Here is a 24,450-nt window from a genome sequence, read left to right as displayed (position 1 = left end):
GTGATGCTGCTGCTGATCAACCCTGTCTTACTCTCTAGGTGTCTGTGGAAGAGGCAGAGCCTGTGTGCCCTGTCCTTTTATATGGGTCGTGTAGTGCCCCCTTGTGGTAATGCCACCTCTGGGTGTCCTGATTACCCATTGGTTGTGTCCTGTTGACCCATTGGTTGTATGTCTGCATGTCATGACATCTCTGGTGTTCCCTCTAATGGTTATTTAGTTGTAGTGTATTTACATTAACCCCTTGTGTACAAGAGTGATGCATATCACTACAAGTAAGACACTGGATTAGTGGCTAGACTTCCTTGCCTCCATCCAAAGAGCTATACTAAGCCTTATTCTTGTAATAAAGGTACAGGAACTCAGTAAAGTTGGTGGAAGTAATCATTATGTTGGCACTTGGGTACTACATCACCATGCTCAATATATTATTGTCATCGGAAAGCAGTATTTGTGATCCAACATTTAAAAATTAATTAATTTTTTTATATCTGAATGTTTTTCGCACAATGTGTGTTTTTATTATCGGGTTCAGACTCTTTTTGAATGTATTTTCTCCCCAACTCACTTCAGGCTCGCCTTCCCTTCTCCTTGCATACCGCTCGCTGTGCCTACCCTATTCCCAGATTTCTGCCAGCACCCTGAAACTGATCAGTGAGAAATATGCAGGAAAAATTGAGGGATGAATCTCCCTCTGAATTTTCTCTATCCCTTTAACAAATCAACTCACTTCTTATGTCCTCCCCATTGTTTTGTAGCTGACTTGGTGCCAATGGTGCCAGTGCTCCAGCTGTCACCCTCCCTTAGCCTTGCACAGCTGAACACACATTCAACAACAGGAAGGTTCCCATATAAGCACTACTTAAAGTGCTCATAATTGCTTGGAAGTTGGTTTCTGGTTGATTTCCTCTGGCTGTTACTATGATTCTACAGGTGTTTGATGCTTTCAGTAGTTGTTTCAAATTGCAACGGGAGTATTCTGGCAGGTGCTGAAGGACTTCTTTTGCTGACTTCAAAGCTTTTGTACAAAGTGCAACAGAAGTAAACCACACAGCTTGTCAACCATTCTCTGCCATCCTGTGTGATCATGGCTTATCCTTGGTTTCAACTCCACTTTTCCACCGACTTCCTATATTCCATGATTCTCTGAGAGACCAAAAATCTGTCTACCTCGGCCTTTAATATATGCAATGAGGGAACATCCACAATGCTCTGTGGTAGAAAATTCCGGTAGCTGGCTAGCCAACTATCACGGAATGAAAGCATCATGGCTGTTGCCAAGATACTGGGTATTGAACTGTATGGTTCATCGCCTCTGATCAAACGCCACTTGGACATGACGGAGTGGAATTCTTTTTGATTCTGGTAACTGGTCACTGGTCTTCTCTATCATGTTTACTATGGCAGTATGGCTTTCCTTTGCATACTGCACACGTGTGTATAATATGTGCACCAGGGTCATCAGCTCTGTCCTCAGGCCTCATCACCCAGTCGGCACCCTTTGATTTGCACGATGGCTCAATGACCACAAACAAATCTTGGCCGAGAAGACCATCTGTGGTATCCATTTTCTTGGCCTAGGTTGTAGCAGTCTGGGCCGGCTGGCTGATGGGCAGTGGTGTGGCTGTGCTGGGAGGAAGAATGCTACCTAGCTGAGAGAGGTACTCCACAGGTTTGTACTCCACAGAGCTATTGCCACTCATTTAGTGTGGTGCCTCAGCACCATAATCTGTTCAAGGGGCGATGGATGGGCCGCTGTGCCAATTTGCACACTGTAATTCATAGCCATGCAGACAGCAACCTAAGCTTTCACTGCAGCTTTTGGATATTGGGTGCTGCTTGTGCTATGATGAAAGCTGTGACATTGGCCATCAGTATTTGAACAGAGTGAGTTACCACTTCCATGCTGGAAAGGAGGAGCTCCAAGCTCCTTGCGAAACCCTGTGCCAATTTGGTGTTGGACTCTTTGATGCTCCTCGACATTGGCCACAAGTATTTTTGGCAGGCTCCCCAATGCACCAAGTGGTTTATTGTGTAAACCTATCAGCATTCTTCTGTACGTTGCTACATTGAAGTCCTCGTCTGAGTCCTCTGCAGCTGAAGCCACCTGCAACTTTGCCCTCTGACAAGCTGGAACTTGCGCTCCCTTTGTCCTCTGCCCTGGCTTCACCCCACTTGTGCCTAGTGTCTATCTTCCAAGGCACAAGGAGCGTCAGTTTGGGAGTGCCAGTTTCTGAGCTGGTGGCTGCAAGTATGAAATCAAGTGATGGTGCTGTGCCCCACTGCCTGGGCAGGTTGCAGCTCTTGGGTATCTGAAAGGAAAAAGGCATAAAGTTAAGGTTATGCTGTGGGTGGGAGGGAAGGGTAAATAAATAGTATAGGGCGAGGGGAAATTTAGAAAGTTAATGTGAAAGAACAAACAATTGTACAGGGTAGTGATATGGGTGATGATTACCAGACAAGAAGGCACCAGGGGCTGATTTAGCACAGTGGGCTAAACAGCTGTAATGCAGAACAAGGACAGCAGCGCGGGTTCAATTCCCGTACCGGCTTCCCCAAACATGTGCCGGAATGTGGCGAGTAGGGGCTTTTCACAGTAACTTCATTGAAGCCTACTTGTGACAATAAGCGATTATTCTGATCAAGTTCAAATATAAAACCGCACCAGTTAAGAGGGCCAGAGTCCTGAATGGCAAAATGAATAACATTATCTGACTGATGGCACCAATAAAAATAAATAAATAAATAAGCAGAGACTTGGTTGCAAGGTGACCAAGACTGGGAACTGAATATTCCGAAGGATAGGATTAAAGGAAGAGGAAGTTGGATAGCACTATTATTAAAGGCTGAGATCAGTTCATTGGTGAGGAATAAACACCATGGCCAACACTGGCTGCACATCTCAGTCATTCAAATAAGCAGGCAACATGAAGTTGTTGCACTGCCTGCATTACATTGAACGGACATGGGTTAAACACGCAGAATGACCCCTATGCCTATTTTGCAGGGTTATCCAAGTTCGTTCTTGTAGGATCTTGTTAGCATGAGTTCACTTTCCACTGCTCACGTACTGAAGCACTTGTCAAGTGCTTGTCTACAAAGCAAGATGAAGGACTATTTTAGTAACAATATTAACTGAGGAGAATGAAAGGACTTGGTTTTGATATTAATGATTAGTGAAACGGTTCATTCTGCAGGTGGCAACAGGGACCAAACAGGTGGTGTCTTGTATCTAACAGATCGTAAGCACCAGCAAGCCCAGGAGACCTGCTCTGTAATGGGTCCTGAGTTTTTTTTTCCATGTAAGAATGGGCCAATATTCCCAAATGAATCTTTGACAATCCTCATAAGGCACTTCAACTCGGCTGCAAAGATTCCTGTTACTAAATTGGATAAACCACCAGATAGAAATCCTGAAGTTTCATCCTTCTAACTCTGAGGCAAGACTACTAACAGTGAGCCAAGGCTAACACTGTTGTATGTTTAGCCACTGCAGTGTTTCTGCTAGGCCAATATAAAACTGAGGAGCAGGAGTAGGCCGTTTCTGGCAGGCCAATATAAAACTGAGGAGCACGAGTAGGCCATTCGGATCCTCAAGCTTGCTCTTCCATTTAATAAGATCTTGGTTAAGCAACCTTGATTTAGTCTTGCTTTCCGTCCTTTGATTCCCATAATATCCAAAAACCTATCGATACTTGTTTTGACTGTAGTCCATGAATGAGGTAAGACAGTTCCCAGCACTCGCAACCCTTTGAAGAAATTTCTCCTCATCTCCATTCTGAGTGATTGACCCCTTATTCTGTTATCCTTAATGTGATGAATGATAACTGTATAACTGTACCTTTAATGTGATGATCCCTTTAAGACCGGGTTTGGAACCCTGGGGGACTCCGCCTCTGGCTCTGCCCCCCCCAGGGAACTGTATATAAGGTAATGTTCAGTGGGCAGCATGCAGTGAGCACACTTCTCGGCAGCTGTCTGGTTCTCTGCTAATTAAAGCCTTTGAATTATCAATCTTCTCTCTCGAGTCGTAATTGGGGGTATCTCAATTTAATTAGCAGAATACTTCGAAATGGACAGCGATCTAAAGCCGGTGAAGCTCAATTTGGACTCTCGGTCGCCGGAGGCCAATTTTTAAATACTGGCTCCGGTGTTTTGAGGCCAATCTGAACTCCTCAGAGACTGCAGTAGACGGACCTCGCAAGCTGAGCTTACTTCATGCTCGGGTGGGCCACAGACTCTTCCTCCGTGATCGAGAAGGCTACGACGTACGAAACAGGGGTCAAAATCCTACAGAAGTGCTTCGTTAAGCCGATAAACGAGGTACATGCCCGACATTTGCTCTCAACCTGCCGGCAGTGTGCCGGGGAAACGCTAGATGAATACTTGGAGAGACTCACCGCACTCGCCAGGAACTGCGATCATAAAGAGGTGACGGCAGAAGTCCACATGAACTTACATATTCGTGATGCGTTCGTGTCCGGTATCCGATCCACTTACATCAGGCAGTGGCTCCTAGAAGATGGGGCAAAGGATCTCCAAGGCACGGTAATGCTCGCCTCTTCTCTGGAAGCATCCCACCATAATCTCCGCACGTACTCCGCGGACCTTGCGAACCCGTCTCGATCCCCTACAGACTCGGCCATGCTACAGGCCTGCGCCGCGTGGCGACCCGCTCACACCGAGGGCACACCGTGCTATTTCTGTGGGCAAGGCCAACACCCACGCCTTTGTTGCCGAGCCCGCTCCGCTATCTGCAACGACTGCGGAAAGAAGGGTCACTTCGCAAAGGTCTGCCTGGCTGGGCCCAAAGGCCAGAAACAAAAGTCTCATCAGGCCCAGAAATCGAACTCCCGGGCCCACAGGCCCCGCAACGCGGCTGCGAGCTGGCTGGACACGGCCACGTCTGACGCGTCATCGGCCTCGTGCGAGTCATGGGGGCGGCCATCTTCAAAATTCAACACATGCGACTGGCGGCCATTTCGTGACTCCCGGCGTTCATTTTGTGTGTCCGACTCAACCGAGGACTCTGAGTACCCGCAACTGGGAGCGATCACTCTTGATCAATCATGGCCGAAGCACCTGCGGAACTCAATGATGCAGGTCCAAATCAACGGTCACGACACCCCCTGCCTATTTGAGTCCGGGAGCACAGAGAGCTTTATTCACCCAGACACGATAAGACGCTGCTCCTTGCGCACCTATCCCGCCTCCCAAACTATCGCCCTCGCATCTGGGTCTCATTCGGTCCAAATCACGGGGTATTGTGTCACGAACCTTGCTATTCAAGGCGCCGAATACGCCCGTTTTAAACTTTATATCCTCCCTCACCTTTGCGCCCCCCTGCTGCTCGGTCTGGACTTTCAGTGCAGCCACCAAAGCCTGACACTGAAGTTCGGCGGACCCCTGCCCCCACTTACGGTATGTAGCCTGGCAACACTTAAAGTTGCACCACCCCCCCCCCCCCTTTGCGAACCTCACTCCCAACTTGTAAGCCCGTTGCCACCAGGAGTCGGCGGTACAGTGCCCAAGACATGACTTTCATCAAGTCAGAGGTTCAGCGACTACTAAAAGAAGGGGTCATAGAGGCTAGCAACACCCCTTGGAGAGCAGAAGTATTGGTAGTCCGGTCTGGGGAAAAGCAACGAATGGTGGTGGACTATAACCAGACCATAAACTGTTTTACGCAACTCGATGCGTACCCACTTCCCCGCATAGCCGAAATGGTGAACCAGATCGCCCAGTATCGGGTATTCACAACGGTCGATCTAAAATCCGCCTATCATCGGCTCTCTATCCGCCCGGAGGACCGCTCCTACACTGACTTCGAAGCAGCTGGTCGGCTTATTCACTTCCTCGGGGTCCCTTTTGGCGTCACAAACGGAGTCCTCATCAGCTCCCTATCTGCCCGGAGGACCGCCCCTACATGGCCTTCGAAGCAGCCGGTCGGCTTTTTGACTTCCTTAGGGTCCCTTTTGGCGTCACAAACGGAGTCTCCGTTTTTCAAAGGGCGATGGATCAAATGGTGGACCAGTACGGCTTACGGGCTACATACCCGTCCTTGGACAACGTCACCATCTGCGGCCATGACCAGCAGGACCACAACGCAAATCTGAGGAAGTTCCTCCAGACCGCCCGAGCCCTCAATCTGACATACAACAAAGAGAAATGCGTGTTCCACACAACCCGACTAGCCATCCTCGGCTACTTCGTGGAAAACGGGGTCCTAGGCCCAGACCCCGACCGCATGCGCCCCCTTGAGGAACTTCCCCTCCCCCGTAGCCTCAAGGCACTCAAACGGTGCCTGGGGCTCTTTTCCTATTACGCCCAGTGGGTCCCCAGATATGCGGACAATGCCCGACCACTCATTAAAACCACGGTTTTTCCCCTGGCGGTTGAGGCTCAGTCGGCCTTCAGTCGTATCAAGGCCGATATCATCAAGGCTGCCATGCACGCGGTGGATGAAACCATTCCCTTCCGGGTAGAAAGCGATGCATCAGACATCGCCCTGGTTGCTACCCTCAATCAGGCGGGCAGACCAGTAGCGATTTTCTCCCAAACCCTCACTGCCTCGGAAATCCGGCACTCTGCAGTCGAGAAAGAGGCACAAGCCATAGTGGAGGCTGTACAGCACTGGAGGCACTACCTAGCTGGTAGGAGGTTCGCCCTCATCACCGCCCAACGGTCGGTCGCCTTTATGTTCGATAACGCACAACGGGGCAAAATAAACAATGATAAAATTCTGAGGTGGAGGATAGAACTCTCCACCTATACGTACGATATTACATATCGTCCGGGGAAGCTCAACGAGTCCCCAGATGCCCTGTCCCGCGGCACGTGCGCCAACGCGCAGAAAGACTGCCTGAGGGCCATCCACGATGACCTCTGTCACCCAGGGGTCACTCGGCTTGCTCACTTCATCAAGTCCCGAAACCTACCTTACTCCACCAAGGAGGTCAAGGCCATGACCAAGGCTTGCCAGATGTGTGCGGAGTGCAAACCGCACTTCTACCGACCAGCCAAGGCTCGCCTGGTAAAGGCCTCTGGGCCATTTGAGCGACTAAGCATGGACTTCAAAGGGCCCCTCCCGTCCACCAACCGCAACGTTTATTTCCTCACTGTCATCGATGAATTCTCCCGCTTCCCATTCGCAGTCCCCTGCCCCGATATGACCTCGGCCTCGTAATCAAGGCACTGCACAGCATCTTCACCCTGTTTGGTTTCCCCGCTTATATCCACAGTGACCGGGGTACATCGTTCATGAGCGATGAGCTGCGTCAATATCTGCTCAACAAGGGCATCGCCTTGAGCAGAACGACCAGCTGTAACCCACGGGGAAACGACAGGTACAGAGGGAGAACGCAACAGTTTGGAAGGCTGTCCTTCTAGCCCTACGGTCAAGAAATCTCCCAACCGCCCGCTGGCAGGAGGTCCTACCCGCTGCCCTACACTCCATTAGGTCGCTCCTCTGTACGGCCATGAAGAGACCCATCACAACCGTTTGTTTGTCTTCCCCAGGAAGTCCACCTCTGGGGTCTTGCTTCCACGTTGGCTGACGACTCCGGGACCAGTTCTTCTCCGGAGGCACGTGAGGAGCCAGAAGACATACCCACTAGTCGAGAGGGTCTAACTGCTACACGCAAACCCTCAATACGCCTACGTCAAGCACCTCGATGGCAGGCAAGACACTGTTTCCCTGTGAGACCTGGCACTTGTGGGCTCTCCCACCGACACCCCCCTTCTACCGACGCTCTCCTCCCCGCATCGGCTGTCGACTTCGACAGCGACCATCCCATAGCGCCCCCTTCCCCCCCCCCCCCAGCTGGCGCCGGCACCAATCACCCTAGTCACCCTGGATACCCCCCCTGCTCCAACGCGGGCAAAAGCTCAGACAACCGTGCACCGGATATACCCCCACCGAGGACGACCATATCCGCCGCACCACCGCCGGAGCTGAGAAGGTCAACACGGACAATCAGACCACCCAGACGACTGAACATGTAATTCCACTTCACCCCCCACGGACTATGCGTTTTTTTTAAACAGGCGGTGAATGTGATGAATGATACATATAACTGTACATTTAATGTGATAATCCCTTTAAGACTGGGTTTGGAACCCTGGGGGACTCCGCCTCCAGCTCCGCCCCCCCCAGGGAACTGTATATAAGGTAATGTTCAGTGGGCAGCGTGCAGTGAGCACACTTCTCGGCAGCTGTCTGGTTCTCTGGTAATTAAAGCCTTTGAATTATCAATCTTCTCTCTCGAGTTGTAACTGAGGGTATCTCACTTAATTTTAAGAGTCCTCAGACAGCAGCATATCTTCCCAGCATGTACCCTGTCAAACCCCTTAAGATTTTATATTTCAAAAACGAATCTGTCATTCATTCTTTAAATCTCTAGGGAATAAAATACCGGTATCCTCAATCTCCTTGTAGGATCATATTACCATCCCAGGAATTTTTGTCCAGGTGAACTTCGTTGCACTCCCTCCATTGCAAATCCGTCCTTTGATAAGGAAGCCAAAACTGCACAGTACTCCAGCTGTGGTCTCATCAAGGCCCTGTATATTCGTCATAAGACTTCTTTATTCTTATTATTCAATCCATTTGTAACAAATGTCACCATGCCACATGCTATCCTAATTGCTTGCTACATATTAACTTTCTATGATTTGTATTCGAGGACAGCCGCCTCTCTGATTACCAATGTTTTCCAGCCTCTCGCTATTTAAATATATTCTGCTCTTCTATTTTTTTTCCCAACCAAGATATCTAACTTCACATTTCTGCCACATTCATTTTCTCTTTCTTAGCTTGCCTGTATCCCTTTGGAGCAACTTTGCATCGTTCCCATGGCTTACTTTCCAGCTGCTGTACATCATGTACAAACTCAGATACATTATAATCGGTCTCTTCAGCCAAGTCATTGTAATACATTGTAATTAGCTGAGGCCTAAGCACTGACCCTGGTCGTTCCCTACTAATTACAACCCTAAGATGACCTGTTTATTGCTAATCTCTATTTTCTGTCTGTTAATCAAGTCTCAATCCATGCTAGTATATTAACCTCTTGTGCTGTACCGAATCCTTTTTGAAAATCTAAGTACACTACATCCTCTTGTTTACCTTATCCAACCCCTGCTAGTTAGAACCTCAAAAGGTTCTTCAGCAGATATTTAAAACACAATGTCCTTTTCATAAATCCCTGTTGAGTCTACTTAATCACATTCTGATTTTCTAAGTGTTAGTGTTATCATGTCCCCAATAATAGATTTTGTTTATTTTAAATGAAATAAATGAAAAATAACATCGTCCCTGCTACTGATGTCAGGTTAACCGGCCCTTTTCGTTCCCTCTCTTTTTCTCTACATTGGGATTACATTTTCTACCTTCCAATCCGCAAGAAAATCCATGACTAAAGAAGCCAAAAAAGATAAATATTTTTCTTTTTGTGGGAGCAAGAGGAGCAGAAGTGTTTGTTTGGAGTGACCTCTCAAACCGCAAGCTTGGACCTTACCCTCCTCAGATTCCTCCCCTCCTCCCTCATTCCTGAACGCAACACATACTAGAAACCCAATTCTGCTGCCTCACCTTGGTGACGTCTGCATCATCCCCACCAGGAATGCGGCCACTGGGATTTAAGACCTTGCAGGCCATTAAAATTAACTAGGCCTCATTCTGCTTCAGTTGTGTGTAAAATTAACATGTCATTGTGGCTTTCAGATGCATTAAAACCCAGGCCTCCGATGTTTTAAAAGTGGAGGAGAACTAAACTGGAATGTGCTTTCAATACATTACCCCTTTTTGATATTTATCACAGATTTCTTCTGATCTAAAGCAGCCAAAGAAGACGATATTTCAGGCTAGGTTGCGATCCTGAGTTACACTAAACTGGGATTAACTATAAATTCCATTTGTTGTAACTGGAATGCAAATTTACATCAATCACATTCCTGATCGATAATCTGGATTTGCTGTACATTCATTCAGCTGAGTACCATTGTGTTCATTTTGAATTGCCCAATCTTCTCACTCGGTAGATGAATCATTCACAACCCAGAAAATGGATGGACAAGCCGCTCCCAAACCTATAAAGCTACTAGAAAATGAGATCGGGTGGACCTCTTGAGATTTTCTTTACTTCCTCCGGGAAATCTCCTTGCCTTGCTTTTGTTTTCCTGTCCTCATAGAATCTCATAGAATTTACAGTGCAGAAGGAGTCCATTCGGCTCATCGAGTCTGCACCGGCCCTTGATAAGAGCACCCTACTTAAGTCCCACGACTCTACCCTATCCCTGTAACCCAGGAAATACACCTCCCCTTTTTGGACACTAAGGGCAATTTAGCATGGCTAATCCACCTAACCTGCACATCTTTGGACTGTGGGAAGAAACTGGAGCACCCGGAGGAAACCCACGCAGACACGAGGAGAACTTGCAGACTCCGCTCTGACGGTGACCCAAGTCGGGAATTGAACCTAGGACCCTGGAGCTGTGAAGCAACTGTGCTAACCACTGTGCTACCCATTGTCCTATTGGCATGCTTAAACTGGTAACTTCATGTTGAGAATCGTATGTGTGATGTATCAGCGCATGGAATGGAAAACCAGTCAATGCATCTCTCCAGAACAAAACTAAAATTAAAAGCTTTTTTTCTCTTCAATACTGAAAGTATGAAATCTCTCATCATAAATGATGTCATACCAGTTCCCCTTTTTTGTTATATTCCTTTCTTTGAAAATAGTTTTTATAGAACTGACAAGAATAAGGAGTGCTAGATGCAATGTATCGGCATTGACAGAGGGAAGGAGTGGAGTGGGTTAGGGATCTGTTCGTGGAAGGGAGGTTCGAAAGGTTGAAAGAGTTGCTGAGGGGGAGTGAGTTCGGGTATATGCATGTGTGGGACTTTGTGCGGAAGGCGGTATCCTTGGTCCCTCAACTGCTAGAGCATACTTTGTTGGACAAGTTGTCAACACAGGGCGAGCTTATGGGGGAGGGGGGGGTGGAGAAACCAGACATTTATGTGTGGTTGGTGGATACTGAGAAGGTGTCAATTGAGGAGATAAAGCAGAAGTGGGAGGAAGAGCTGGGAATGGAATTGTGATAGGAGATTTGGAGTAAAACTGCACCAGGTGACATCCTCCTTTGCGAGGAAGAGCATGGTACAGCTTAAAGTGGTGCATAGGGTTCATATGACGCAGGATCTTCCCAGAGGTAGGGGATATGTGCGAGTGATGTGGAGGTGGGCCAGCAAATCATGTCCATGTGTTTTGGTCATGTCTGAGATTAGGGGGCTTTTGGACCTCGATTTATGAGGTACTGTCTTGAGTTCATGGTGGGGTGAGGATGTCGCCATGCCCACTGGTGGCGATCTTCTGAGTGTTGGAGCAACTGGAGGTGAGGGGGCCAATGTTGTGGCTTTCGCTACTCTGATTGCCAGGTGGTGAATTCTATCAGGGTGGAGGATGGTGGAGCCACCGAGGGTGTCGGCGTGGTGGGGGGATGTTGCAGCGTTTCTTAAGTTGGAAAAATTTAAGTTTACCCTGAGAGGGTTAGAGGAGGGATTCTCGGTATGATAGAGGATGTTCTTGTCCATATTCAAGGATTTGTTTGTCGCCATCGGGTGGGGGGAATAAAGGGGGAAGATGTGCAGGGGGGTTTGGGAGGGAGTGAGGGGTGTGAAGGGGAGAAAAAGGGGGAAAAATGATAAATTGGATTGTATTCTGTTTTTGAAAGATTGTGATTTGTGTACTTTGGTTTGGATTACAGATATATAAAAAAGCATAAGGAATGTTACCAGGATAGATTAGAATGGTTGCGTTCATGTCCATTGTTTTCCATATTGGTTATTGGATAGGCACACCAGAATGACAGGGAGTGGGATAGCTTGATCTTGGTTTCGGACAATGCTCGGCACAACATCGAGGGCCGAAGGGCCTGTTCTGTGCTGTACTATTCTATGATCTATGCTGTATTGTAATCTGAAACGGAAGGTGCTTCACTCTAGGGAATCAGAGTGCAAGTTGTCACTTAAATCATTTTGATACAGTTTCTGGAGACTGGTTGAAGAGCAACTTTGGTGAAGGCCTTGGACCAGAGCATTCAAAGCTCTGCTGATTTAGGGAGCAGTTTGAAAGTATGCACCTTAATATCAAGCATGAATTTGTCAATTCACTCCAAATTTACATAATCACCTGGTGTGGTTTGTTGACAGGAACAAGTCTGCTTCAGGAGTTGGTGTACTTGGTGAACCAGGATGCTGACCCAGATGAGATTGGAATAATGAATATTGATGAGCAGCTGCCAGTCCTGGAATACCCTCAGCCTGGCCTTGATATCATTAAGGTAAGAGTAGTTTAATCGGATGTTTTTGTTAATCGGCAGTAAGTGGGCTATGAATCATACTTGTACAGCAATTTCTAGTCACTCCAGTTCCCATTCTCCTGCAAAAATCTTTTGCTCTTTAGGTATTCCCTCTCTTTCGAATATTTTACTCTTTTTCTCCATCCCACTATCTCCCCCACCTCCCTGTATCGGTCTGTCCCTTTCTCATTTTTGTAGGTGTGTCTCTCTTGTATGGATGAGCTTTTCATGGTACTTTTCACTTTTTAGTGATTCCCTACAAGGCAGGGTTGGGGAGATCAACTTGGAATGTTATCCTAATGATTAGATACTGGTTTCCTGTTCCTGCCCTCAGTTTGAGAAACTGTGGATGAAGAAGCAGGACCCAATGGAAAGAGAAGCTTAATAAATCTGTTCAGTTTAGAAAAATAGATTGCTGCAGATTGATCTTACTTTTGTCTTTAGGAACTGACATCGCCTCGCCTCATTAAGAGTCACTTGCCATATCGTTTCCTGCCAACTGACCTGCACAATGGACAGTCGAAGGTAAAATACAGTGCTGAAACCTGTTAATGTGAACAGTTTTCTTTGAACTTACCAGGGGCGAAATTCTCCCCCAACGGCGGGATGCCCGCCGACTGGCGCCAAAGCCGGCGCCAATCAGACGGGCATCGCGCCGGCCCAAAGGTGCGGAAGGCTCCGCATCTTTGGCGGCCTAGCCCCAACATTGAGGGGCTAGGCCGACGCCGGAGGGATTTCCGCCCCGCCAGCTGGCGGAAATGGCGTTTGTTTCCCCGCCAGCTGGCGCGGAAATGCGGCGCATGCGCGGGAGCGTCCGCGGCCGCTGTCAGTTTCCCAGCGCATGCGCGGGAGCGTCAGCGGCCGCTGTCAGTTTCCCGCGCATGCGCAGTGGGGAGAGTCTCTTCCGCCTCCGCCATGGTGGAGGCCGTGGCGGAGGCGGAAGGGAAAGAGTGCCCCCACTGTACAGGACCGCCTGCGGATCGGTGGGCCCCATTCGCGGGCCAGGGCACCGTGGGGGCACCCCCCGGGGTCAGATCGCCCCGCGCCCCCCCCCCGTACCCCGGAGCCCGCCCACGCCGCCTGGTCCCGCCGGTAAATACCAGGTTTGATTTACGCCGGCGGGACAGGCAATTCCTGGGCGGGACTTCGGCCCATCCGGGCCGGAGAATCCAGCGGGGGGTCCCGCCAACCGGCGCGGCCGGATTCCCGCCCCCGCCCAATCTCCGGCAGCGGAGACTTCAGCGGGGGCGGGGGCGGGATTCACGGCGGCCAACGGCCATTCTCCGACCCGGCGGGGGGTCGGAGAATGACGCCCCAGTTGCTTAATATTTATTTTAGTTCATAAATTTTGGAAATCAACTTCAGTTTAGATGTGCATTCATAAGTCATTTTTCCTTTTGAATATATCGGAGATTGTTTTCTCTTTCCAAACAGCAGTGGATTACTGTTCACACAGATACCATAAGTTCACATCAAAGGACCAGAAGTTGCCCATTTGGCCCATTGAATCTGCTTCACCATTCAATGAGATCACGACTGATCTGATGTGATAATCTTCAACTCCGCTTTCACACCACATCCCTGTACTTCTTGATTCCATTTCTGATTAAAAATCTCTCTAACTCCGCCTTGAACATACTTAACAACCCATGCTAAAGAATTCCACAGACTTGAGGAAAGAAATTCCTCCCCCCCACCTCTGTTTTAAATAATCAACCCCTTAATATGAGATTATGCCCTCTGGTCCTACAAAGGAAACCAACCTCTCAGCATCTATACTATCAAACCCCTTTAAGGTGACCTCTCATTCTTTTAAACTCCAATGAGTACAGACCCAGCCTACGTAAGAAAATCCCTCCATACCCGGGATCAACCTAGTGAACCTACTGTGGACTGCCTCCAATGCCAGTATAATGGGATGGTGGGGATGGTTATTGGAAGCAGCTTCCCTTCACCTGTAGCCTTTGGAAAACATTGTGCCATGTTGCCATTCATAGCCTACCAAGCTTGCCGTATTCACTAATACATTCAGCATCTTTCCCTTCCTTTCCAGTAAAAGGAGGAAGACGTCGGGGCCAACAATTCTGCTTTCCTTCTGGCACACATCTGTTGCAATTGATGGGGATGTGAATTAGAGCAGGAACTGGCATATCTGGGTGTCGGCCTTTCAAAATAATTTACACTGGCCTTATTGTAGTCATCTGGTGCCTTAAAAAATAAGTAGCAAAGGAAGCGTCTACTAGAAATTGCAGTATCACCCGCCTGGCAAAAGAGCAGCAAGCCAATATACCAAATGGCACTAAGCTGGACCCTACACCAAGGCCTAGGCCTAACACTTCACTGGATGTTGGGCCTATAGCTTTTCAGGCTAGCTATCTTTGAGTTTTCATGTGGCAAGTGAAAGACTCCGATTAAAATAGAATTATTTAGGAGAACCATAGGCCCTAGAGATGTTTTATCTCTCTATTCACATGGGGCAATGACTTGATTGAACGAAGGAGATCAATGTGTTATAGTATTCTTAGCAAATAGCTCTTATTTAAGGGATTGTGGCCCTCAATTAATTAGAGAGCATTTTGTCAGGATATGTAAAGGGTTATTGGTTATGTTAATGAGACAATGATGCTCGTGATAATGTGAACCTAACCTCAGGGTCAGATAACCAAGTGGCTCCAAGAGAGCAAGGCGCAGCGCAGATTGTTTCAAAGAAGAGGATCTTCCCATGATGTCTTTGTAAACTGTTCTTAATCATTTCAAGAAAAACTGTCTACTGACTATCTCAAGTCACTCCAAGGATAAGGGAAAACCTTATTGTGACATAAGAACACACCAAAACAGGATATGGTCATCTGTGCATCAAGGGTTCTTTGCTACCTTGGCCAAGATGACAGCTTTAATTTATGAGACCTGTAAAGAGAAGCATGGATTTTCTAATTAGCTGCAAGCCTGACGAGAAGTAGGGTGGAGTGTGACGGCTACCTGCCCAATATGATGAAAATAAATCAAAGATAACACTTAGGGCTTTGCATGAGGGTGAACAGTGCTAATGTTTCTAGAACTGCTACATGCTCCATTGGGGACCACAATGCTACACAATGGATCTCCCCTGTGGTATGCATATCACTGGAGGAGTCCATGTCCAAGTTACCATCTACAGAAAACTATCTAATATGATCCCAGTGCCCACACTGCTCTTTTAAATGTTAAGTCAGGCAGCTGCAGATCACGAGGCTGCATTGCCAAAGGCCTCCTGACCCTAGACCACCCTACCATAGCCCTACTACTGAAAAATAGCTTGAGTGGGATTCTGCCAAATTCTAGTTGTTAGTGGCTGATCCACCTGCTCTCTTCCCTTCACTTTGACTCGAAACTTTGGGACTGAAATTTTGTTTCAATGTGATTCATATCTAAGCAATATATATCTGCACCTGTTTATCTTTTTAAACTGGGATATTACTGATGTGGCAGATTACAAATGAACATTTTATTTTTGGTTTCCCCAAAGATATTTGTTGCACAACTTTCTCTCTGCAGGTCATATGCATGGCCAGGAATCCCAAAGACTTGGTGGTGTCTTACTATCAATTTCATCGTTCTTTACGAACAATGAGCTACAGAGGAACGTTCCAGGAATTCTGTAGGCGGTTCATGAATGATAAGTGTAAGTGTTTGAAATGCTTCATTAACCACTTTAGCTTGTTCAAGAAGTGAAGGTGTTTAAGAGGGTTTTCAATCAGACGGCCGTATAACATGTTATTCAACTGAGACGCAACATGAATTTAACTTGCAATTCGCAAATATACTGGCTTAGATTTTCTAATCAGTCCCAATCAATTTTGGGGAAGAAATTAGACGAGATGAATTCTAAAAAATGACAACACCCTCTAAATGTTGGATCTATGCCTGTTCATTTCTGGATCTGACTTTGATAAAGGTAGGATCTTAACTTTAATACAACAATGAAACTCTGATTAAATTCACTTCGATATATCTCATTTAATTTCTGGTATACCTTCCCAAACAGTAACATGGAACATACAATGCAGAAGGAGGCCATTCAGCCCATTGAGTCTTCATCGACCCACTTAAGCCCTCACCTCCACCCTATCCCCGTAACCCAACAAGCCCTCCTAACCTTTTTGGTCACTAAGGGCAATTTATCATGGCCAATCCACCTAACCTGCACATCTTTGGACTGTGGGAGGAAACCGGAGCACCCGGAGGAAACCCACGCAGACATGGGGAGAATGTGCAGACTCCGCACAGAGTGTGACCCAGCGGGGAATCGAACCTGAGACCCTGGTGCTGTGAAGCCACAGTGCTATCCACTTGTGCTACCGTGCTGCCCGTCACGTTACCTACCTACTGAATGTGGACATCTAGGACTGTCAGTAGAATACAGATGTGGAATTTAAGGATCTTGTGTGAAGATTGTTTGTTTTGTCAAAATACTTTTGCTCTTTTATCATGTTATTTCTTCATTATTCCCATATTTTGGCACAGAGACAAACTGCAGTATGGAAATTTCCCATTAATAATTACCCTCCTTGTGCTTTTTGAAGGATCAGCAATGGAAGTTTGCCAAGCAGGTCAAGCTGTACCTAAGACAGATGACGGATATTGGCAGGCTCAATGAAGTGCCCACGTTAGCATTATGGTTACAGCTAATATTTGTAAATGCTGACAGCAACAATGCTGTAGTCCAATATCAGTGGAAAAGGAGCCTTATAAGAAAGAATATAACATACAGCACAATAAACCGATCCAATAACAATAGCGGAGAAACTGCCGAATAAAAAGTCAAATAAACAACTAAATATAGAAATCTGTTAGACACAAAAATCAAAGTGATCAGCTCAAGGCTCGGAGGCCCATAAGTGCCCCTTTTAAATAGATGAACAGTCCAACCGGAAGTGAATCCAACTTTATAGAATTCATTGTGGGATCGATTTAAATAAAAATGTCGGGAATTAGGGTTAACTAAGCCATGTGCGCACTCCTAGTACGCTTCCACAAACACTTAAAAATCCGATTGGAGCATTGGTTGCCGTCTAAATTTAGCACTTGGGCTTGTCTACCAAATTTCACAGGGTGAGTGCACAGAATTTGCTGCAGCATTGCGTAATGATTTCTTAAATTTATGAAGTAGCCTGGAAATTATGGATTTAGAAGAAACATATAAATGCTTAATATGTTTGTATCCAATTTCCCTGACAAGTTATATTTTTGGATGGTGAGGGCAGCATGGTCGTACAGTGGTTAGCTCTGCTGCCTCACGGCGTCGAGGTCCCAGGTTCGATCCCAGCTCTGGGTCACTGTCCGTGTGGAGTTTGGACATTCTCCCCCGTGATTGCGTGGGTTTCACCCCCACAACGCAAAGATGTGCAGGCTAGGTGGATTGGCCATGCTAAATTGCCCCTTAATTGGAAAACATTAATTGGGTACTCTAAATTTTTTTATTTGTTTTTTTAAAAGTTATATTTTTGGACATGGGTAAATGTTGCCACGAAAGAGAGCAGGTAGAGGAATTTGATGCAGATATATTACATTTTACAGGATAATTAAGCACAGCATAAGTTAAGACTGGGTTCATAAGCAGCTACCAGAGGTCTTGATTTCAATTTTGCTGCCCAGAATAATATTAAAAGAAAAACACTGTGCAAAAATTAATTTATTGCTGAATTCCATATTCATTCTAGAGAATAATGGGCTGGATTCTCTGTCCCGCCACACCAGATTTCTGGTTCAACATGCCGGCGGGATGCTCCGATCATGCAGCTGGTCAATGGGGTTTCCCATTGTGGGTCAGCCCCACGCCTTCGGGAAACCCCCGGCTGCAGCAAAACGGAGCATCCCGACAGCGGAGAATCCAGCCCAAGAGCTTTGTTTTCCTATCTGGAGTAATCTCAGAGATTTCTAGTTTGTCTTTTGGAAAAAAGAAATGCTGAAGATTAAATGCTACAGAGCGAAATTGGAGATGGATCAATAAAAGTATTTCATACTTCATCATAGTTTTTCATAGAAATTAACTATACTATAATTTTATCTTTCCGATTCTTAGTGCAGAATTGCTTCTTTGAGAGATCCTCAAATATTTAATATGTTAATACCAGTGTTTCGAAGTTGCTAACATGTCTATCACTTTTGCAGTGGGTTATGGTTCATGGTTTGAACATGTTCAAGAATTCTGGGTGCATCGGATGGACTCCAATGTCCTCTTCCTTCTGTATGAAGATATGCATAAGGTAAGTCTTGTGTAGGTCATTCCTTTGCTTGGGATAGAATGCGGTCGAAGCATATGACCAAAGCAAAGTGATTTTGAAAGTGTGAAATAAAAATAGGTAGCCTTTTCCATCCATTGGGAAACATGCAAATCTATCAAAATGACTTTGGCGGTAAGAATAGTAAAGCAGATTTTATTTTAAAAGGTGCCGAAACCTGTAAATGTTGATGGTCAGAGAGGCTTGGGTGTACTTGTACAATGAATGCAAAGTTGGCATGCAGGTTCAACAAGCTTTTTGGAGGGCAAATGGCACATTGGCATTTATTGCAAAGGGATTGGAATACAGTAAATCCTCGCTTATCATCCCTCCGATAAATGTTCTGCTTTAACATCAGGTCTGCAGTAGGATGAATGTATGCATTGATTGTCATGACGTTCAGCATAACGTTGTTTGAATGCCGAGCAGGCTACTCTCCCTTGATCTCAGCAGTGAGAGAGGAATCTTGAGGTAAGATTGCTGTCATTTTCTCAGCAGTCACTGTTGTGCTAGGCCTGCAAGCCTCTGTTGATTTTGGAGCGCCAGGAGTGGACCTTGTGGAGCTTCAATGGACAGAGGCAGAGTCACCATTTTGAAGTTGTTTGAGGTCATTTTGAAGCTTGTGATTTAAGCATGCAGCTAAGATTCCCTGTTTTGAAATAAAAATGGGTTGAAACTTAATTGAAAGAACTATGATGGCCATTCAAGCGAAAGCTAAAAGCCTGTATGCTGACAACAAGAGCGAACAGGGCAAGATTTCATACTCTGAAAGTTTTGTACTCTTCATGGTTGGCTCAAGCATTTTAAGAGGTGTTGCTTTTGCATAACATCAAAGTACCTTGGTGAATCGGATAGCGTGGATACTGAAGTGGCCAATTAATTACTTGTCTGTTTGAAGACTGATCGAAGAAGGTAACTACTCACTGAAAGAAGTGTTCAATAAAAATGGGTCGGAACTTAATTGAAAGAACTAGGAAGTAATGTTGTGCCTGAGAACATATTTACTTGAAGATATTGCTTATCTTCAATAATGTCCCAGATCATCCTGTTAAACTTAGTAACTTATTGCAAAATGTTTTTGGGCAGCATGGTAGCACAAGTGGATAGCACTGTGGCTTCACAGCGCCAGGGTCCCAGGTTCGATTCCCTGCTGGGTCACTGTCTGTGCGGAGTCTGCACATTCTCCCCGTGTCTGCGTGGGTTTCCGCTGGGTTCTCCGGTTTCCTCCCACAGTCCAAAGACATGCAGGATTGGCCATGATAAATTGCCCTTAGTGACCAAAATGGTTAGGAGGGGTTATTGGGTTACGGGGATGGGTGAAATTGAGGGCTTAAGTGGGTCGATGTGGACTCGATGGGCCGAATGGCCTCCTTCTGCACAGTATGTTCTATGTTATGGTGTTTTTTATGCCATGCAATGAAGTCCTGAGACTTCCTGGGTCAAGATCAAGAGTGACATTCAAGGCCAATTATTTATATAACACCTTCTCCAGGAAATAAATGGTGAGAATAAGTCAACAATCAGGGAATTTTGGCATGCCTATAATATCCTCCAGAACAATGACAATATCGCTGATCATGAGATGAAGTTACATTGTCAAGTATGAATTGTGTGTGACCTGAATGTGTCAACAACCTCAAGAGGATTTCACAATGTTGTCCCCGAAGTTCAGGGGGAGATAATCACCGTAGCAAAATAAGTTGACTTTGAAGATGGAGGCTCACTTGGTGGAATTGCTTGTGTCCCATTGTTACGGTCGAGACATAAAAAAAAATATATTTATTCATCAACTGGATTATTTTATGAAGTTCGTATTTTTCCTGTGTTGTTAAAAATGGAGAATTGCTGTTCAGCCAATCACCTGATGCCTTGCAAGTTTCAAGGGAACAACGGGCAAGATCAGGAGTCTGGTCAGGATAACTCCACACAAAGGAAAATCGTAATCCCCCACGATGGTGTATAAGGCTAAAGCGTTAGCAATCCTAACACCACGGGTTAAACAAAGAGAGCGACACCTTTGTCACAAAAAACAAAAGGAATTCCGACTCTAATTAAACACCTAGATTCCAGCCTTGGGAACATACATCTTGTGTCCAACATTGAGGAGAATGTCACATGACCTTCCCCAAGCTGCATTGTGATAATCTTTATAAGAACCTGACTCCAGCAGTTACTGTCTGACCTTTCAAGGTGAAAAGGGCTCCAGGCAACAGCCGGTACTGTTTACCATCCAGCCAGTGGCAGCAGAATGAACTCGGGACCTTCGTCAAACCTGCCTGCTGCTGGAAACCCGGAACATGTGCCTCCAAACTAACTCATTCTACGTGCCTTCTCCTGTCATGCAAGTCTCACTCCTGACAGACTAAGCATTCTACAATCAGCCAACCTCTCCTCTGAAGGAACATTCCAGTTGACTCATGTAACACATGTAAAACCGATACTTCTATCTTTATTGTGTTCGTGCCTTGAACCCTTCTCCTTTTTCCTTATTCCCCCGTTTGTTGTATGAGTGTTGGAAGGGGTGAACATTGCAAAACACCCCCTCACATGTGTATGTATAAAAAAATAAACCAGCCCGTTTCTTTTCAACTTCCCTCATGTTTGCTGTGCAAGTGGAGTTTGCACATTCTCTCTGAGTCTGTGTGGGTTTCCTCCGGGTGCTGCGGTTCCCTCCCACAGTCCAAAGCTTTTTAAAAATAAATTTAGAATGCCCAATTCATTTTTTCCAATAAAGGGGCAATTTAGCGTGGCCAATTCACCTACCCTGCACATCTTTGGGTTGTGGGGGTGAAACCTGCTCAGATACGGGGAGAATGTGCAAACTCCACACAGACAATGACCCAGGGCCGGGATTCGAACCTGGGACCTTGGCGCTGTGAGGCTGCAATGCTATCCACTGTGCCACCGTGCTGCCCTCCCACAGTCCAAAGCTGTGCAGGTTGGATGGATTGGCCATTCTAAATTGCCCCTTAATGCCCAAAGAAGTGTGGGTTAAGTGAGATTATGGTGTTGCAGGGAATTGGATGGGGGCCTGGCTGGTGTGCTCTTTCAGAGGGTTGATGCAGACTCCATAGGCCTCCTTCTTCACTGTATGGATTCTATGATTTCTACGAAGAATTGGAACATTAAAAAATTTAAGGGTTGGAGAAAATCTGCCACCATTTATAAAGGGGGAAATAAAAAAAACACCTCTCTGTTTATGGATGGGTAGAGAGTCGGGAAATCAGGACAGTTTCATTTGCACCCACCCCCCCTTTCCCCTCCTGTTTGTTACACCCATGGAGAATAATTCTCAAATGTGGATTTGATGTAAATAGGAATGCAATGGGCTGAAGAAGAAATCCCACTGTTGAAACACCGCCCCCTTGGATGTTAGCAATAAAATGATTGTCAAGAGCTTTCCACAAGAAACAAGGGAAATCGTCTGCAAGGACGGACGGAACAGAGAATGCAGCTCCAAAGTGAACAGGGGAATCAATGATGACATTAACTGCTATCAGATATCTCCCAACCGAAGAAAAGAAAACTGTCCATTATTCTCTGGATAAATGTTTCAAAGTCATTGCCGATCCTGCCCCTTCATTCTATTAACTCCATGAGGACCTGGCTGTTCCACCTCTTCCGCCTTCAATCCAGAACCAAAATCACTCCAACTTGCAGTCGTTGACCTGTATGCAGAAGACGCTCATGTGTGTGCTCATTCAGAAAACCTATCAGAAAGTCAGCTTTTCACTAAACACCTTGAAGACAAAAGGTCTTTTTTCAACTGGCTCTCCCTATCAATTAAGATCAACCGTGAGATCCTGGAAAATATAGATCATTCTCAATATCTTGAAAGCCTCCTCTTGATAAAGGCAGACATATATGACAAAATTAATCATTGTCTCCAATGTGCCTGCTCGGCCTTCAGTCGACCCAGGATGAGGGTATTTGAGGGACAGGAATGTAAACCAAAGACGAAAGTCATGATTTACAGGGCAGCAAAGAATCCCTTGTAGTTGACAAATAAGGAAAGTTCATTTGGGAAGGCACTGAACAAATGGAGAAACTTCTTCAGGAATACATCGTGGTAAAGTTGAGGCATCTGAGAAAGTGCACAAGCCTCTAAACAACTAGTACTAGTCGACCTGACCTCCCAGGCACCACCTGTCCTGCACATGGCGCATTGGACTTATCAGCCGTCCCAGAACCCACTGAACCTCAGTGGAAGCAAGTCATAATCGATCCTGAGGGACTGCCTAAGAAGAGAGACTGGTGAGTGCTTCCTAATTTAAATTTAGACTATTTATTTTATAAATAGTGATTTTTAAAAAAAAGTTATTTGTATTAGGGAATGTATAGTATATACATTTACTGCACAGTATTTCAACTTGTGAATAGGTTTTCCTGCACTGTTTGTCGACGCCATTTTAAGATCCTTGAGAGCTTCCACCACAGTGCTCGAGTTTAATCCTGGGGTCAAATGAATTCGCCACTGGATCAATGCTAGCGTCTGCCATAAAGCAGCATCTAACAGCATCAAAGTACTGCTCCTGTGGAATCAACTCCGATAGACAGGCTATTGCATCTGGCTGCCTGGAAAACCCCTTCCTCGGTAGGTTCTCTTCTCCCAGCTCTCCATTGGCCAATGCGGCCAAAGGAAAAGGTATAATATACTTGCGACATTAACACCACTGACTGGGATGAGAACACTGTGGAACGCCTGGCATGACTTCACCTGGTCCACCAAGGCGCAAGCCGCTTCGAGCTCACTGACTAGACTGCAAGGCGGAATGGTGACGGCAAAGCCAACCCGCGGCTACGAATTCCACTTCCCCATAAAACAACGTGCCCCCACTGCGACACAATGTGTGGCTCCAGAATTGGGCTCACCCATCATCTAAAGACCCACCAAGCCTGGCTGATGTCATCCTTGATTTTGACAAGTTTTTCCAGATGGGAAACGTCCAAAAGAACCTAACTGTAGTTTATAGATTGATTCCTATGGAAACCGTTGATTCACTTAAAAGTTGTTTCACTTACAAGTCACAATTTTAAAGAACATATCTAGGACTTAAAATGAGGATTTACTGTACAAGAATAAAGAAGTCTGGCTACAGTTGCACAGGGTTTTGGTGAGAACTTGTCAAAAAAAAAAATCACTATTTATAAAATAAATACCGTCTAAATTTAAATTAGGAAGCACTCACCAGTCTCTCTTTCTTCTTAGGCAGTCCCTCAGGATCGATTATGACTTGCTTCCACTGAGGTTCAGTGGGTTCTGGGACGACTGATAAGTCCAATGCGCCATGTGCAGGACAGCTGGTGCCTGTTGGTGAGATCACACCTAGAACACTGCGGTTTTGTCTCCATGTGTAAGGAAGGATACACTTTCATTGGATGCATTGCAACAAAGGTTCATTAGATTGGTTTCAAGGATGAGATTGTTGTCCTATGATAGGGTGAGTAAATTGCGCCTCTACACAATGGAGGTTTGAAAAATGAGAGGTGATGCATACAAAATTCTGAAGAGTTTTACAGGGTAGACAATGAAAGGTTGGGCGGGATTCTCCGATCATGTTCACCTGGATTTTTCCATTGTTGCCGTCTCGCCTCATTCTGGAGGCGGGCGGGGCGGAAGTAGCCAGCCCGTTGTTTCACCTTGCTGAAGAGTCTAGAACACTAGAGGCATGGTTTCAGGAAAGGGAAATGATGATTTGGGAATGAGATGAGGAGACATTTCTTGACTCGAAGGATTGTGAATCTTTGGAATTCTGCAGCCCTGGGGACTGCAGATCTCCAGCGTTGAATATATTTAAATCATATTTTAGAGTTTCAGGCCATCGAAGGA

General features: G+C 46.1%; 2 protein-coding genes across 3 annotated transcripts in view; one reads left to right on the top strand and one right to left on the bottom strand.

Moving 5' to 3' along the window:
• Nucleotides 1-24,450, bottom strand: part of pnpla3 (patatin-like phospholipase domain containing 3) — a 153,657-nt gene that overhangs the window by 92,879 nt on the left and 36,328 nt on the right. The gene's annotated exons all lie outside the window — the stretch shown is intronic.
• The window catches only part of sult4a1 (sulfotransferase family 4A, member 1), a 68,211-nt gene that overhangs the window by 17,730 nt on the left and 26,031 nt on the right, over nucleotides 1-24,450 (top strand). For both annotated transcript variants that reach the window (XR_011936481.1, XM_072484523.1), the window contains exons 2-5: nucleotides 12,212-12,342; nucleotides 12,805-12,885; nucleotides 15,895-16,021; nucleotides 18,511-18,605. Coding sequence is in view for 1 of the 2 variants with exons in the window: in XM_072484523.1 (XP_072340624.1) it covers nucleotides 12,212-12,342; nucleotides 12,805-12,885; nucleotides 15,895-16,021; nucleotides 18,511-18,605 (434 nt within the window). In the remaining variant the exon portion in view is untranslated. The remainder of the gene's footprint in view (nucleotides 1-12,211; nucleotides 12,343-12,804; nucleotides 12,886-15,894; nucleotides 16,022-18,510; nucleotides 18,606-24,450) is intronic.

Source organism: Scyliorhinus torazame, chromosome 19 (genome assembly GCF_047496885.1).
Source record: "Scyliorhinus torazame isolate Kashiwa2021f chromosome 19, sScyTor2.1, whole genome shotgun sequence".
NCBI lineage: Eukaryota > Metazoa > Chordata > Chondrichthyes > Carcharhiniformes > Scyliorhinidae > Scyliorhinus > Scyliorhinus torazame.
This window is presented reverse-complemented; position numbering and strand designations above follow the sequence as displayed.